A 16,699-nucleotide genomic window follows, 5' to 3' on the forward strand; every position below is an offset into this window, starting at 1 on the left:
AAGCCCATACCACATAGTCAGCTATAAAATGCCCAGAAAAGACAAATGTTAAACAATTCAAACGAGAAAACTAACGACCTAATTTACCGGTAAATCCCCAAAAATGAATGAAAAACAAGAATGTTACACATCAACAAATGACAACCACTGAGTTACAGCTTCCTGACTAGGGACAGGCACATACATACAGAATATGGCGGGTTAAACATGTTCGTGAGATCCCAACCCTCCCTTAAACTGGGACAGTGGTGTAACAGTTCAACATAAGAACGAACTATAAAAATCAGTTGAAAAAGGCTTATATTTCTCAGTGTTGTCCTGCCATGGCTTTGTTTGAATTTGTTTGTTAGCTTTTTGGTCATGAATGTTTGTCTCTGATATTTAATTAACTGTGCATTTGTATTCAGACATTGCAGATCAAATTTATTTGTTCATTGTGTAATCATAAGTTTTTTGATTGAGTTAAGTCTGCCAATTGATATTTTATCGTGTGTTTTTCTATGTTGTGATGTTATGCTATTGTTTCAGAAAAAGGGAGAAGGTTTGGATCCATTAAAACGTTTAATCCCACTGCAAATGTTTGCACCTGTCCTAAGTCAGGAATCTGATGTACAGTAGTTGTCGTTTGTTTATGTAATATATACGTGTTTCTCGTTTTTCGTTTTGTTTATATAGATAAGACCGTTGGTTTTTTCCGTTTGAATGGTTTTACACTAGTAATTTTGGGGCCCTTTATAGCTTGTTGTCTGGTGTGAGCCAAGGCTCTGTGTTGAAGGCCGTACTTTTTAACCTATAATGGTTTACTTTTTAAATTGTTATTTGGATGGAGAATTGTCTCATTGGCACTCACACCACATCTTCCTATATCTATTAACTTGTCGGATGGATGCAAATAGATATACATTTAACAAAAACACATAGTGGACATGGCTGGGTACTTGTATATTCCAACAACAACAAAAAACACTAAAGTACAGATCTGAGAATACTCCCAGTTATTTAGTTTTGATGTTATTTTTGTTATTCGCATCAGATTTTGTCTATTGCTTAGTTGGTTTCTGTGTGTGTTACATTTTAATGTTGTGTCGTCATTTTCTTGTTTTTAATGCCTTTCCCTCGGTTTTGGTTTATGACCCCGGATTTGTATTTGTCTCGATTTATGAGTTTTGAACATCGGTATACTACTGTTGCCTTTATTTACTGTCAGCTTGTTCAAAGCCACAAACAACTAATAGTTCCTTTGTGAATTCAAATTTTTGTTCAATTACAATTTTTTAAATAATTTGAAAAAGTAATATTTCAAATTTAAAGTAGTTGGGGGGGGGGGGGAAGTGAAATAAAAAATACTGAACTTTAAGGAATATTCAAAAATGGAAAGTCCCTTATCAAATGACCAAATCAAAAGCCCATACACATTAAACGTGGAGAACAACTGTTACATTTCTGACTAGGTGCAGGCATTTCCTGTAGAAAATTGTGGGTTTAAAGCTTGCTTCAACTCTCATTTGTATGACAGTAACATAAATTTACATTATATTGATTAAAATGACTAAACAAAAGAGAAGTAAAAACATAATAGGTAAAAATGTCAAAAGTAGCTTCAGATAGGCTTTAGAAAAAGAACGGGATATTCTTGGCACAAACCTTGTCCATCAAACTTCTGCTCTGACAATGTGAACGTTGAGTAAAGTCTGCAAGCTCTAGGAAACCGAATGCGTTGGGATATATGTGTATCCCATATGAAGGTAAAGTTGGTATATTGCTACTATAGTGGGGAAAATTGATAATTTCAAAATTTAAATCTTATCGTTTGTCACAGGTTTCTCGGCTTCTGAGATGATCGCTTGAGTCAAATTCGAGGTATAAGTCGTAGGAAGCAGTAGTTGATTCTTAAATCTCTAATCTGGGGGCTTTTTAGTGGAACCCTATGGAATTTGGATTGTTAAAGGAAAGAGCATTATTTACACATCTGAATGTGAAATTAGATGATCTGCGATTTGTCTTGTCTGAGATTACTATAACACATCTCACGTCTTGTTCACTATTAACAAAATATACGATATATTATCCCAAAGTAACTAATGTAAAGCGGATACTACTATGTTCATGTTAAAAAGCATTGTTGGTTATTTCTTAGTTTCTTTTATCCGATTTTTTAAAATTTTACATGGGGTATACAGTGTTGAAAAATCTACAAGATTTGATAGAGTTTATTTCAGAGAATGATTGAGATTTAAAATTATATATAAGTTCTTAAAAAGTGTTGATCAGTATCTTATGATACAATGGAAGTATTTCATTAGCATTTATTCTATTCTACCATATAGTGACTGCCTTCAACAAATTGAAGATTATGTCACAGGAGGAAACTTACAACAAAATATAGAATGATAAATATACAACTTTTAAAAAATACAAAAAGTAAGATGTTATAATGGAGTTAATATTGATGCTTTGAAATTGAAGATTTGAAAGAGTGTACTTAGATGCAATTTATAATGTTATCGGGTAGTTTGTTCCAGCCGGTAATAGTTCTTGGAAACTAGGAGTATTTTCTGTACTGTGTTTTGCAGGATGGAGTTTGGAAGCTGTTCGAATTAGAATGTCTTTTTTGTGGGATTGATTTATTATTTTTAGGTATTGCAACCTTTTCGTCTTCAATTTTATGAAGCGTTACCGGCTTATCTGGTGTCTATTTCTGTCAGATAAATTGCGCTATTCAAGATGTTGTAACCTGTTACCAACGCTGGTGTTTCTGTATTTGTTGGTAACAAAACGTGCAGCCCTCCTTTGAACTTTTTCGATGCTATCGATGTCTTGTTGTAAGTATGGATCCCAAACAGAGCAAGCATACTCTAGTGATGGTCTTACTAGGGAAGTATATGCTTGCTCTTTAATGGATGTTGAGCTTATGTTCAGGTTCCTCCTTAAAAAGTCTCGTGTGCTATTAACATTCTTGCATATGTTGTTTATATGCACATACCATTTAAGGTTGGAACTGATGGTAAACCCCAGATATTTTGCTGTTGTTACATGTTCTAATGAACGATTGTGTAATGTGTAGTTAAAAGTGATTGTGGTTTTTCTTCTCCTGGTGACTGAAACTACATTATACTTATCTGGGTGTAATGATATTTTCCATGTAGTTTCCCACGATTTCAGTTTGTCAAGATCTTTTTGTAATGTGGATGCATAATTGAATACACACTTTATTATATCTTCAAACACAATTATTGACGTTAACAGTATTCATATAATGTCTTGATCTGCAGTACATGCAAATTAGTCTGTAAATTATGCGTTACATATGATTTATTTTCGATTTAAAAATGCGGTTTTTTGTAAAAAAATACAATAATCAAGACATAAATACAAAATTTATTATAAAATCAGTGTTTAAATCATCCGAAATTAGCCGATAATTAAGGTTAAAAATAAAAAGAAAAAAACGATCCTTTCCTAAACTTCCCTTTGCCAACAAAGGTCTCATTGCCACCAACTTGGACAATTTCCTTCATCATGAATCAGCGCTCGATAATACCCCAAAGATAAGTCTGTTCTTATCATCTCTTATACCTAAGATGATGAGTCTTGTGTAGACGAAACGTGCGTCTGGCATATTAAATTACAAACCTGGTACCTTTGATAACTATTTATACGTACAGTAACACCAAACTAAATGCAACTAAGATTTACAATTACAAACACGTTTTGTAAGATCTCAACATTGACGCATTCAAGTCTACACTTTTTATCCCTCTCATATATATATAATCCGGCTGGCCACATTATAACTAGTGAGACCTGGGTGCACGGTCATAAAACTTTGGAGCATGATTTTTGTACTCAGACTCGAAAACCATCCAATCAAATTGCTGGATGTCATGTTTGGAGCATGATTTTTGTGCTCAGAGCACTGAGCAAAGTTGTGTGCCATCAAGGCCTGGACTTTGTCAGTAATACATCACTGCATTGTATTATCAAAAAGCATGAATTCGAAAATATAATTGGCCTAAACCCATCAATTGGAAAGTCAACTTTACAATACTAATTAATTCAGTCTTCCTGCAATGGTTGATTGAAATATCTAGCTGTAACTTCTATTGCGTTGTAAATATGTGATGCCTTTTCTATATTCTTGTCGAAACTGTCAAAGGCTTTCGTCAGATAGTGTTAATATTCGGATAGGTAGATGACTTTAATTCCAACTAGCTCTAGTTTGCACTATACCGTTTGCAATTCTGAAACAGATGTGGATATTTCTTACTTCTTTACTTTATATGTTTCCATCATTTCCGCATGTATTATTCTAGTTGGGAAAAAAACTTGAAAGTCTAACAGGCTGATTTTTATTCAGATTCTGTCAACCAGATTTTGAAGCATTTTTTTTTATTTAGTTGATTGAAAATGTAATTCCGAGTTCTCTGATGGTGCTTTGATTTTTTAGTCATCGTGGTGGGTGGTTTTGTTAGTGCGGATTCGTGGATAGGTTGCATCTAGTATGTTGTTGTTGGACGTGGTTTGAAGTACCGAAGTCCATGCATGGAAACAGAATGTCAAATGATTCGGACAGTTACATGCAATGCATCCATACAACTGCGGGTTCATTCACATGTTCTGGGTAAATACTGGGGTACATTGACTTGCAATGAAATGATAAAATCAATTTTGACATGTTTATCATTCACACCGTTTGAAGTAATGATGAGGATTTGTTATGAAAATGATTAAGAACATTTTAAATAGTTTATTGAAGTTATTCCATTGGAAATATAACCTTTATAAAAGTGACATACTGGACTACATAGTTATGGTATATTGTTTCCTCTGTTTATCCTCTGTCGTAGAGATTTTGATCAAAAACCAATGTAGGAGTGGAAATAGTACGGCATACATGAGTACGGTGGTTTCCATCTTTGTTGGTGACAGTTTGTCTGAACATTTGATAGTTTGGCATTATTGTGGGATTTTTTTTAAATATCTACACTTGATTATGATTTGATGAAGGGTTGGTGTGTTTGCATTATTCGAACTGAATTCGAGTAAAATAAATTGTATACTTAAATAAAAATTTGTTTATAGAGTATGCCAGATCAGTATGACCTCTGAAGGAGAAGATCTATAGCTATTGACTTTCAAATATATTGTGACCATAGTAATGTGATATATTCTTTTCTTTGTTCTTTTGTCACTAGACGTTAAGCAAAAAATATTCCATAATAAATAGGCGGGTATTTATATGCAAAGTACTAGATGATGAGAAACATTTCTTAATAAATTGTTCTCATAATTCAAATATTAGATTTTAAACATATTTTAATTTCATTAACAAAGAAAGTAATTCACTAATCTCACTGACAATGACAAAGTTATATATACACTTAACCCATTAACACCAACACAAGTGAATGAACTAGGATCCTTTATAAAAAAGTCAATGGAACTGAGGACAGGGGACCCTTTAATATTTACCTGAATTTGTTTATATATACATAGTAACTTAGTTATAAATTGTCTTTATTTGTTTGTTGTTGTTGTTATATGTCACAAACTGTAAAGTTTTTATGGCAATAAAACTTTGAATTGAATTGAATTGAATATATTATTAAATTATATTATATTGGTAAATATTGAAAATGGAAATAAAAGTTTCTCCTTTGCAACATTTGCAGACTGGTCTATAATTGATTTAAATAAGGTCAATTCAAGTTTTATAGATCCTATTTGTGTTTTCATTTGCCTAAAACGATTGTTGTTGTTTTTGTCTTGTGAATCAGATGTAAATCCTTCCGATGACCTATTGACCTTTTATTACAAAGCGAAACCGTGATGATTGTAAAATTCGAGGCCACTAATACTTTATTCAGGTAAACCTTATCTAAACATGTAAGTAAATAATGCTATCTTTATAGTAAGAAATCATAGTTATGGAATTCATTTTAAAACAGTGTAATGATAATGTAACGATAAATTATTGATATAACTGCAACCAATGGTGTTACTGTGGCACTTTATAATACTGAAGCATCTTAGATTCTCACTTTATAACCACCACATCAAAAGACAAATCATAGAGATCTAACATTGGACTTTAATGTGTTCTATGTTCTGATTGGTCTTGATGTCAACTACTTACTAAATGAATGCACACTGTATTCTACTAGGAAGGAACTTAAATTCTAAATCAGTTAACTTCTTTGAATATTAAGATAGCGAGATAGTTGCACCATACGGAAGGCCTGTCAAGACAGAGACAATTAAACTAGATTGATAGTTCATATCATATTCAAAGATATTTAAACAAGTTAATTTGATTTTACAAAGTAATCAAAATACATTATCCATCGTAATCAATGTAAATTATCTTTCCATAAAATAGAGATGAATAGATTATCAGGAAAAAAATGCAAATGAGCGATGCAGATGGTCGCAAACAACAAGACGCTGAGATCATGTATACTGTCATTCAGTAAATACAACAAATCCAAATATACAACAAATGGAAGTTTTTTAAAGACCTTAACCATGATACCAGAAGGACAAAACATCCTGCATAATGTGAAAAATTTCCAAGTAACATGGTCGAAAAGAGACACTGGGTTTTGAAATAAAGAAAATCTAAAACATCGAGCAAATTTAGCCTACAGAAAATTAAAACGAGGTTGTTAAATGTACAGGAAATGAGTTAACCTCTTGTATTCTTGTCTTTCATTTTTGCTAATGTGCTTTGTCTGTTTGTCTTTCTTTTATCAATACCACGTGACTCTGTACTTAAACATCCTGTTATTGTCTTATTTTAAAACATTTTTGTACTTTTGTCTTTCATTTGTGCTAATGTGTTATATGCCCCCTTTGTTTCTTTGATACATATAATACGTGACTCTGTACTTATACAACCCGTCCTTGTGTTATTCAATTATGGTAAATTTGTGTATTCTTGTCTTCTTTTTTTTTGTTAATATGATTGTGCCATTTTGTGCCTTTTTGATACATATTTTATAGTGATTTAAAAGATTGTTACACAATGTTGACTGCTGTACCCCTTTTTAACATTTTTACCAATTATGTCTGTTTGTTTTGTTCACACATTGTTGTCAATATAATGTAATTTGATGCGACTGGCATACAAGTGGAGAGGTTTGCATAGCTTTAAAACCATGTTTAATCCACCATTTTCTACATTAGAAAAATTAGTCAGGAATATGACAGTTGTTATCCATACGATTGCTGTGTTTGATTTTTGGATTTTGCCATGTGATTAGGGACTTTCCTTTTTGAATTTTCCCCAGAGTTCAGTATTTATGTGATTTACTTTTCAATAGATATATATGATGCACATTTACATAGCCTTGTCATCATTACGTTAGAGGCTACTATACAACACAAGAATCGTAACTTGACTTACTACAAGTAGATAACTTCAGTATAATATCATCGTTGCAAGCACAACAATGAACATGCTTTAAAGACCAAAAATACAAACAGAACAAGTAATAAAAATAATTAGCAGCTTGTTAAAAGGTAAAATTCGCTGAAATCTTCAAGAGTTTGTGCATATCAATGTAAATGCATATAACATCATATTTACTGTTCATCTGATCATGAAAACGCAAAAGTTGTAGATTCAATCCCGGACCAACTCGTAATGAAAGAGCTGTATATCCATATGATCCACGACCGCAAAGCTATAAGATGCGATACATGTAACCAATGATTTCATATGAACGAAATAGAATTTACTATGTTGGTGAACGAAATATTTCAACTAGATAGAATTGTCTCATTTACTCGAACTACCAATTTATTGTTTGACAGCATTTCAAACTAATAAAACATTAAGCCTATTACTAAAAGGTACATTTGACACCAGCTCATCATATCTACCAAAACTATTATGACGAAAAATAAATCAATAAAGATAACAGTAGTATACCGCTGTCCAACAGTCATCAATCGATTGAGAGAAAACAAATTCGGGTAACAAACTGAAACCGAGGGAAACACATCAACGATAACAGGAAAACAACGAAACAACAGAAATACTGAAGTGCATCAAAACAAACGACAATGCAAGTTATGCAACATACATAGAAACGAACTATTAGATAACAACTGCCAAGTCCCTGTCTTGATACAGGTCATTTAAAAAAAACAAATAAAAAAGAGGGTTGAACCTGATTTTGTGGCTAGCCGAATATACCACTATAATGACAACATTATATGACAAGAATACCGTACATATAAATACAAGAACATTCAGGACAGAGAAGTACATAAATAAACAATGTATTAGTGCAATAATCAAGCGAGATTGTAACTACTTCTTTCTTGTCACAAGTAGTTGTGAGAAAATCATTCTTCTGTCTAATTTGTATGTTTTTTTAATAATTTACGCAGAGTACCTTTGCAATTGTTTACAATTCACGTTGAACCATGATCGCTTCCTCATCTGTACTTGTGATCTTTCTGGGTATTATCCTCATACTGTATTTTAACACAACGAGGAAAGATGAGGTGCTCAATGTTCATCTAAACTCAACATATGATTATATTATAAGTAAGTATAAATTAGACTTACTAATTTCTGATTATCCATGAAGTCCGTATGATTTGTGAACACACAAGAGCGTGACGCAACTATTAAAATATGTAAACGCCATACAATGTGATAAAGAGTATTTCATTGCTGAGAATCGGAAAGTTGACAATTCAAAAGTTCATAATGTGTGGCATAGAATGACTATATATGATTAGTGCCGAGTGAAATATAGATAACAATTTGAGTAGTGCTAGTTCATTGTTATTCATTTATACAGCATATAGAAACAAAGACAAATAATACTTCTTTTAAAGATAGCTTTTGCAGCAAAAATGTCTTTTAAAATTTATTTAAGTTGGCGCAGGATCTGCAGGTTCCGTAATAGCCAATCGTTTGTCTGAGGACTCTGGTGTCACGGTCTTATTAATAGAAGCTGGTGGTTCCGAATATGGTAATGATAATATTAAAATACCATTGATTGGTGGAGGGCTGCAAAAGTCGTCAGCTGATTGGAATTATCAAACGTTACCTCAGAAAAACAGTCATTTTGCCATGAATGAGCAGGTAAGAAAAGAATGTGATTTATCATTGTATATTTGTAATGGTTACGTTGTTTAATACTATTTTTTAGGATTTAACTAAATTTGTCTGTGTTTGATGCTCATGCAATTTTAAAAGGTGAAATTGTTTAATAAAAAAATGTTCTAGAACTAAATGAAATTAGTTTTGTACATACGTGATAAAATGCAACTTTAATTGTTATTGGCAAATAATTTAAGAATACTAAATGTAACTATTTACAGAGGAGTTACTGGCCACGAGGACGAGTGTTAGGTGGAACTAGTTGTCTTAATACTCTAGTATATCGCTATCTTCGATGAGGGTTTATTGCTAGATGGTCAACGACATACTACTAAGATGACAGAAACCAATCCATGCCGTACAGAGAGACGTAGTAGTTGGCGTACCCGCGTTAACATGCCTCCAAAACCATTGTCTATTATGGGGAGTGTCATGCCGATTAACGTCCGAGGGCTGTATCCTAGGCTGTTGGGTGATACGACCTTCATTTTCCTGCCTCACGGCTTGGGTCCTGATAACGCTTCCTGTCATCTTTAGAACTACGTCCACGATTCATCTACCAGTACTCCATCATCGAGGCTAGCGGGCTGCCAAGCTGACCAAACTGGCCCTGAAAGCAGCCGTTGTGAAGAAGTAAAATCCAAAATAGTCAACAAACCAAAAACAACTCACCAAAACCAAGATGGCGGCCTCCATTCGGCGTCCTTTGCTACCCGTTCCTGACCCACGGCACAAAATATTTAAATGCTCACCAATCGTCTTCGGGCACCGAGCCGACCGTGCGAGGGCTGAAAAGCCAGTCAAGGTCGTTAAACACTTCCATATATGATTATAACCAGTGGGCTGAGGAAGGCTGTGATGGCTGGAGTTACAAAGATGTATTACCATACTTCATAAAAACGGAAGATTATCAAATGCCAAATGAATATGACTCTGGTTTGTCCATCTATTGACGTATGTGTTGTATTTAGTTAAAGTGTTTCATTTGAATAACAACAAGAACGATGCATTAACGTTCAATACAAAAAAAGGATGATGCTCAAGATTGAAAGAAAGACAATATACTTTATTAATTAACACGTAAACATTCTCCATACGCAATTATCAAGTTATTGAAAGACAAAAATCCTAAAAAAACAAATATTTGTTTAGAGACTGGAATAAATTTTGGGCCTAAGAGGTTAAACATTGATTGAAATCACACGATGAGACAGACATGAATCATATTTGGAAAAATACTTGTGGAGCTGAATTTATTAAAACAAAACAAAATTCAATTTTAGCGTATCATGGTAAAGGTGGATATATGAAATTGACAGACAGTACACTAACTCCTCTAGTTGAGGTTTACAGAAGAGGTGCCGAAGAGATTGGATACAAAACCGTGGATGCTAACGGAGAAGATCAGATTGGTGGGTTTCTAAGACTTTTATAATTGTTCCGTCAGATAGTTGTGTCGATTTACATTATGTAAAAAACATAATTTATATTTCCCTTTTTAAAAACTAGTCCTGAGAGAATATAAGAATATAGATATAGGATAAAAAGTAAAATGTAACTAAAATACCGAACTCCAAGAGAAGGGAAAATTGAACATCAAAACGAGTGGTTAAATAACTGTCTTTTTTTAGACTTGCTTTACCAATGAGACCTTAAGTAAGTGTAACAATTATACAGCTGAGATTAAAGTAAAGTCTGCAATAAAGGAACATAATCAAGTATGATGTTGTTAGTAAATATATGCACTCAAATTGTGATAACTACAAGCGGGAAGCAGACAGAAATCGCAAACAATAACGACTGGTTGAATTAAAGTATTTGCCATCAATGAAAAGCAAAGATGAAAACAATTAGCTAGCTTTTACAAATGATGATTCTGAGACCCCAAAAAAAAATAAAACAACACTTTATAAATTGTGTGCTCATGAAGTTCTTAATTTATGCAATAATCTGTGGAAAAAGAGAGTGTAACAACATCATGAGAGATTATCACACACGTTCCTAGTTTTGTTTAAAGGCATACGATACAGTTACAGGGAAGGTAATGACGTTGCTAACGTAATTTGTTATTTTCGCGACGTCAAACTGTGACCTATCGGGAAAAGATGCATTTTTCGACTGATTTTTATCATTCAAACTGATTTAATTTAAAAACGAGTTCATGGACCCCTATTTTTCAAAACGGCATTTTGTTTCATTTTGCAGGGAGATTATGTGAACCAAATTTTATAAAACTGTAAATAGAGGATTTTTATTAATTTTGATAAACATGCAGTAAAAAATGACGTTTTTTCCTCAATTCATGAACATTTGATAAATATGAGTTATTTCTGAATAAAAAAATGCATATTTTTTTAGGATATTTATAAAATACAGAAATTACCGATTATTTAACAATTAACAATTTGTGTCTATCTTTTAGAACAAAAAAGTTATGTCTTTCTTTCGAAAAAGAAATTACGGCCACAAATCTGAATTTTGAGCAAATATACAAAATTTCGATCTCATTTTACTCAAAAAGTAGCACATGAAGGTTAATTTTTATTACATATTTGATTTAATCGGGTAAAAAATAGCCTATTTGTAAATTTTCATGAACTTGTAAATACAGGATCAAAACTGTATCGTATGCCCTTAAAGGGTACGACATTATAATGATAATCGTTTCTTTTGGCTTCAGGGTTCTCATACGCCCAAGCTTCTGTACACAATGGCGAACGATGCAGCACAGCTAGTTGCTATTTAAGACCAATATTAAGCAGACCTAACCTTCACATTAGCATTCATTCATTTGTAACAAAGGTAAGCACATACGTCTTTTGAAACATTCATAATACGTTCGTTATCTTCGGTGTATACTTAAAAACGACAATGTTTTGTGCCAACGTCAAAGATGATGTAAAAAGTGAAGTCACAAAAATACTGAACTCCAAGGAAAATTCAAGTAAATTCCTTCATAAAATGTGATGGTCAAAAGCTCACGGTGTATGTTTTTCTCGCGAACTCACGTTAATGTTTTAATCTTTTCTTTATTTTTCTAGTTTTTATCAAGCTATAAATTACCTAGCGTTCATCGGTCTAGGAATTAGAATTGCCCTCTGTGAATTTTTTTTTTGTTTTTTTGTTCCATTAGAAAGATACATTCTTATATGCCTGTGTCGATCATTTATAATATTTTCACGGAATGTTAAAGATAAACGGAATTGTAAGGTTCAATTCGGATGTTTAGTGTGTCATTAATTTTAATTTTAAGTTTTGTGTGATTTCATTGTATTTTCCAATCCTTTTTTTGTATTCTTTGTTCTTCTTCGTTTCTTTTGTATTTTACACTTTCTTTCAGGTGATTATAAAAAACAAAATTGCTACAGGCGTTGAGATGCTAAAAAGCAATAAAAAATTGAAAATATCTGCGACAAGGGAGGTAATAGTATCAGCTGGTTCTATCAACAGCCCACAAATACTTATGTTGTCTGGGTTAGGACCAAAACAACATCTACAGAATTTGAAGGTAGAAACTACTTTAAATTTATTCAAATACTGCAAAAAAATGTCTTCTTTTCAAATCTTTTTTTTCACATCAGCTACTTTCGTAGACAAATAAATATTTAAGCAACATCATCATTCGTCATCAAAAAGGAAATCACAAAAATATTGAACAATAAAGAAAATTCAAAACGGAAAGTCTCTTAATCAAATGGCAGATCAAAAGATCAAACAAATGGATGAAAACTGTAATATTCCTGGTATACACATTTTCTTATGTAGAAAATGGTGGACTCAATCTGATTTTATGGCTTAGCCTAGCTAAACCTTTCACTAGTATGATAGTCGTATAAAATTCCATTATATTGAGAAGGATGTGTGAACAAAAAAAAAAAAGGCAAATATGTAAAATATAAGGGTACAGCAGTCAACATTGAACCACAACCTTAATCTCTATAAAAACAAATGTCACCAACGAAGCACAAACAGGCATAAAGACAAAGCACACTAGTAAAAACGAAAGACAAGAATACAAAAATTTACCATACCATTGCACAATTACACAATGACGGGATGTTATTTAACATTTGTTTTGTGATATATCAAGACGTCATTTCAAATTTTGCTTTTTTTATGTAGATTACACGTTTTATCAAAACAATAGATGAACACTGTTTATTGTTGTGATATTTCAGATCCCAGTAATTGCTGACTTACCGGTTGGAAATAATCTAGAAGATCACCTCCAGTACTTTGTAAAACACAAAATAAACCAGTCGTACAGTCTATCATCAGAATCAAGAAATATGTTTACCTCACTTCAGTATGCATTGACGAGGACGGGTAAGGTTTGACAAGATATCTTGACATGTATCTCGATCTGTAGAATTTCATAGTTCACTTATTCATTTATATTCATATTTGGTTATTACTATAACATAATGTATAATTATGTTAAGAAATAAAATGCTGAATGTCATTTCAAAGTCATTGTTGTTACTAAGTAAAATTGTGAGCCACTCGTTTCTTGATATTTTTTTTATATTAAGGTCCTTTGTCAGGAACAGGATTAGAAGCCAATATATTCGGCAGAATGATAAACAGGGAAGAAAGTTTACCAAATTATCCTGATTACCAGATCCTATTCTTAAGTGTTGCACATGATAACTTTTTCTACGACTATGGTTTACAACTGAATCTGAAGGAATCGGTAACTTTTCGTAATTTTCGTACCATAAATAAAGGCAACAGTAGTATACCGCTGTTCAAAACTCGTATATCTATGGACAAAAAACTAAATTGGGGTAACAAACTAAAACTGAGGGAAACGCATTAAATATAAGAGGAGAACAACGACACAACATTAAAATGTAACACACACAGAAACGGACGAAGCATTTGACAAAATTCGATGAGAACAACAAACACAACATCAAAACCAAACACATGCATTTGGAATAGAAAAGTACCGTGACGCGTCTTATAGTAATTTGAGTTCACACTCAAGTATAAGAGAAAACAAACGACACAACGAAAACACAACGTTAAAATGTTACACACACAGAAACGAACTATGACCATTTTCCTGACTTGGTACAGGACATTTTTAAAGATAAAAATGGTGGGTTGAACCTGGTTTTGTGGCATGCCAAACCTCGCATAAAAGATATACTAGTATACGTTATTCTGTGAATGATCCTTCAAAACTGTGGTCAACGGGAAAAGGCGAACAGAAACAAAACACTACTTGCAAAACGAAAGATCAAGTTAGATTACTGGAAATCAATGATATTTGGTATACAGTTTGCATTGACTGTCTTCAGTCATAATTCAAAAGATGTGATATTCAAAGGCAACAAATGATAAGGTGAGGTTAAAATAGAAAAATTCTTCTCGATTGTTATAAAACATAGGAAAAGCAAGACTTGAATCAAAGCTTATATATTGCTCGGGGTATAGATGTTTGTCTGATTACCATATAATGTCAGAAAAAAAAACAGGAAATATTTGTAGGTGAAAGATCTTATAAAAACAAGAACGTCGACAACAGAGTTCACATCAGTATTAATACAACAACGACCTAAGAGTACCGGAACTATCCGTCTGGCCAGTAAAGATCCGTTTGATAATCCTCTGATTCAGCCAAATTACTTAGATCATCCATACGACGTCAAAAGTTTAATAGCTGGTATGTTCGTTTAAAATTTGAAATTTAACGCGGGTTAATAAAAAGACAAACCAGTATAATTTCAATAACGAACAGCTTCAGAACTTCCCGGTTATTAAGTAATCTGTTGTAACCAATACACCTTATCGCTATTTATCCGCCATTGCTGGATTTCACACAGGATCCCGTAAAATGTTGACGTCATAAAACAAAATATCTGACGCCACAATGGAAAAGTGATTGTTGTTGACGTCAAAAGTTCAAGCGGCAGGGTCAGCCGGGAATAACGATAAGGTGTATAAATGAGTTTCAATAATTTAGTATTCTCCTTAAAAAGATTAAATGTCAATACATAGAGACTTTGAAAACCACTGTTTTGGTGAAATGCATTGTTTTATTTTGCTCTCAAATAATAAAACTGAGAATGGAAATAGGGAATATGTTAAAGAGACAACAACTCGACCAAACAGCAGATAACAATAGAAGTCCACCAATGGGTCTTAATGCAGTGAGATAATTCCGCACCCAAAAGTGGACCTCAGCTGACCAGTAAATAGAATTGGGTACTTGTAAAGTGAAAAGGGACGTCTACTTAACTCCAAAACGTATAAATGAACTAAAATTAAAGCACATACACATGTACAAGACTATCAAAGCATATATGGTATATAAAAAAGAAGATGTGGTATGATTGCCAATGAGACAACTATCCACAAAAGACCAAAATGACACAAATATTAACAACTATAGGTCACCGTACGGCCTTCAACAATGAGCAAATCCCATACCGATTGGTGAATTCAAAATATATATGTACTATACTTTAAAATTACCTAAAAAGGCATGGATATTCCGAAAATGTACATTAATGTTTTAGGTATTAGGAAAATACAAGAGCTGGCAGCATCGAATCCTCTCCAAGAAATCGGAGCAACATTAAATAGACAGGACTTTGATGGAATATGTGACAAGGCGAAATTTGACTCTGATGAATATTGGGAATGTATGTTACGTCATTATGCTGTCACGTGCTACCACCCCACTTCAACATGTCGAATGGGAGCGAAAGATGACCCGACTGCTGTTGTGGATACGAAACTAAGGTAACGATAAGATATTTTGGAAATTTGTCAATAGATTTTTTTTGTTTATCTTATATATTTAGTTACATTATTTAAATTATTTTCAAAAGTAAGAAATCATTGTGTTATTGAAATTATTGTGAAAATTATGCAGCAACCACAGGAACCATCAACGGGCGTATTTAATGAAAAATGTTTTGACATGGATGTGAACTAACAAATTCAATGATAGATGTTTGGTTTCGGATGTGAACTAGATTTATGATTAGGTATTGAATAACACTATGGTTAATATGATTTTAAAACGTGTCTGAAATATTGTAATATAGACTACCAATTGATATTTTGATGAGAGTTGTCTCATTGGCACTCACACCACATTTTCCTATGTCTTCATATAGTGCATGTAGCATTTTGTATATGTGATGCCAATCAAAGAGGGAGAAAATGTTCTAATATTATTTTGTAGAGTAAGAGGAATAAAAGGCTTAAGAGTGGCAGATGCATCTGTGATGAGACACGTCATATCTGGGAATACAAATGCACCAACCATTATGATTGGGGAGAGAGCAGCGGATTTTATTCGTGGAAAAGATACAGTGCAAAAATTTAAAGAGCAAATAAAACATTTAAAACTTTAATAAAAGAAATTCCTTTAATTGTATGTTAATTACTAGTAAAGAAAAATAAAAAATAAAAATAATGTCATATAAATAATTGTTAAATTATGTTATCCTTGAAATTTGGGCTTGGCATACCTGACCAAAAGCTGACGTAGAGGTAAATAAATGTTCTTATTTCTTATGCAGCAAACATACTGCAATCTGATTGGTTGACTTCCCCGGT

General features: G+C 32.9%; 2 protein-coding genes across 2 annotated transcripts; both read left to right on the forward strand.

Moving 5' to 3' along the window:
• Window positions 1-8,397: 8,397 nt before the first annotated feature.
• Window positions 8,398-9,420, forward strand: LOC134722470 (uncharacterized). The gene is made up of 3 exons (XM_063586091.1): window positions 8,398-8,557; window positions 8,895-9,103; window positions 9,343-9,420. Exons 1-3 carry the CDS (start codon window positions 8,434-8,436, stop codon window positions 9,418-9,420), a joined length of 411 nt encoding a protein of 136 aa, XP_063442161.1. The 5' UTR covers window positions 8,398-8,433.
• A 37-nt stretch (window positions 9,421-9,457) lies between these two features.
• On the forward strand, window positions 9,458-16,494 carry LOC134722471 (glucose dehydrogenase [FAD, quinone]-like). The gene is made up of 10 exons (XM_063586092.1): window positions 9,458-9,576; window positions 9,927-10,057; window positions 10,405-10,533; window positions 11,802-11,923; window positions 12,462-12,629; window positions 13,300-13,447; window positions 13,654-13,814; window positions 14,618-14,792; window positions 15,649-15,874; window positions 16,323-16,494. The coding sequence occupies exons 1-10, from the start codon at window positions 9,458-9,460 to the stop codon at window positions 16,492-16,494; spliced, it is 1,551 nt and encodes a 516-aa protein (XP_063442162.1).
• The last annotated feature ends 205 nt before the right edge of the window (window positions 16,495-16,699 follow it).

The sequence above is a fragment of the Mytilus trossulus genome, chromosome 6, assembly GCF_036588685.1.
Source record: "Mytilus trossulus isolate FHL-02 chromosome 6, PNRI_Mtr1.1.1.hap1, whole genome shotgun sequence".
Lineage (NCBI taxonomy): Eukaryota > Metazoa > Mollusca > Bivalvia > Mytilida > Mytilidae > Mytilus > Mytilus trossulus.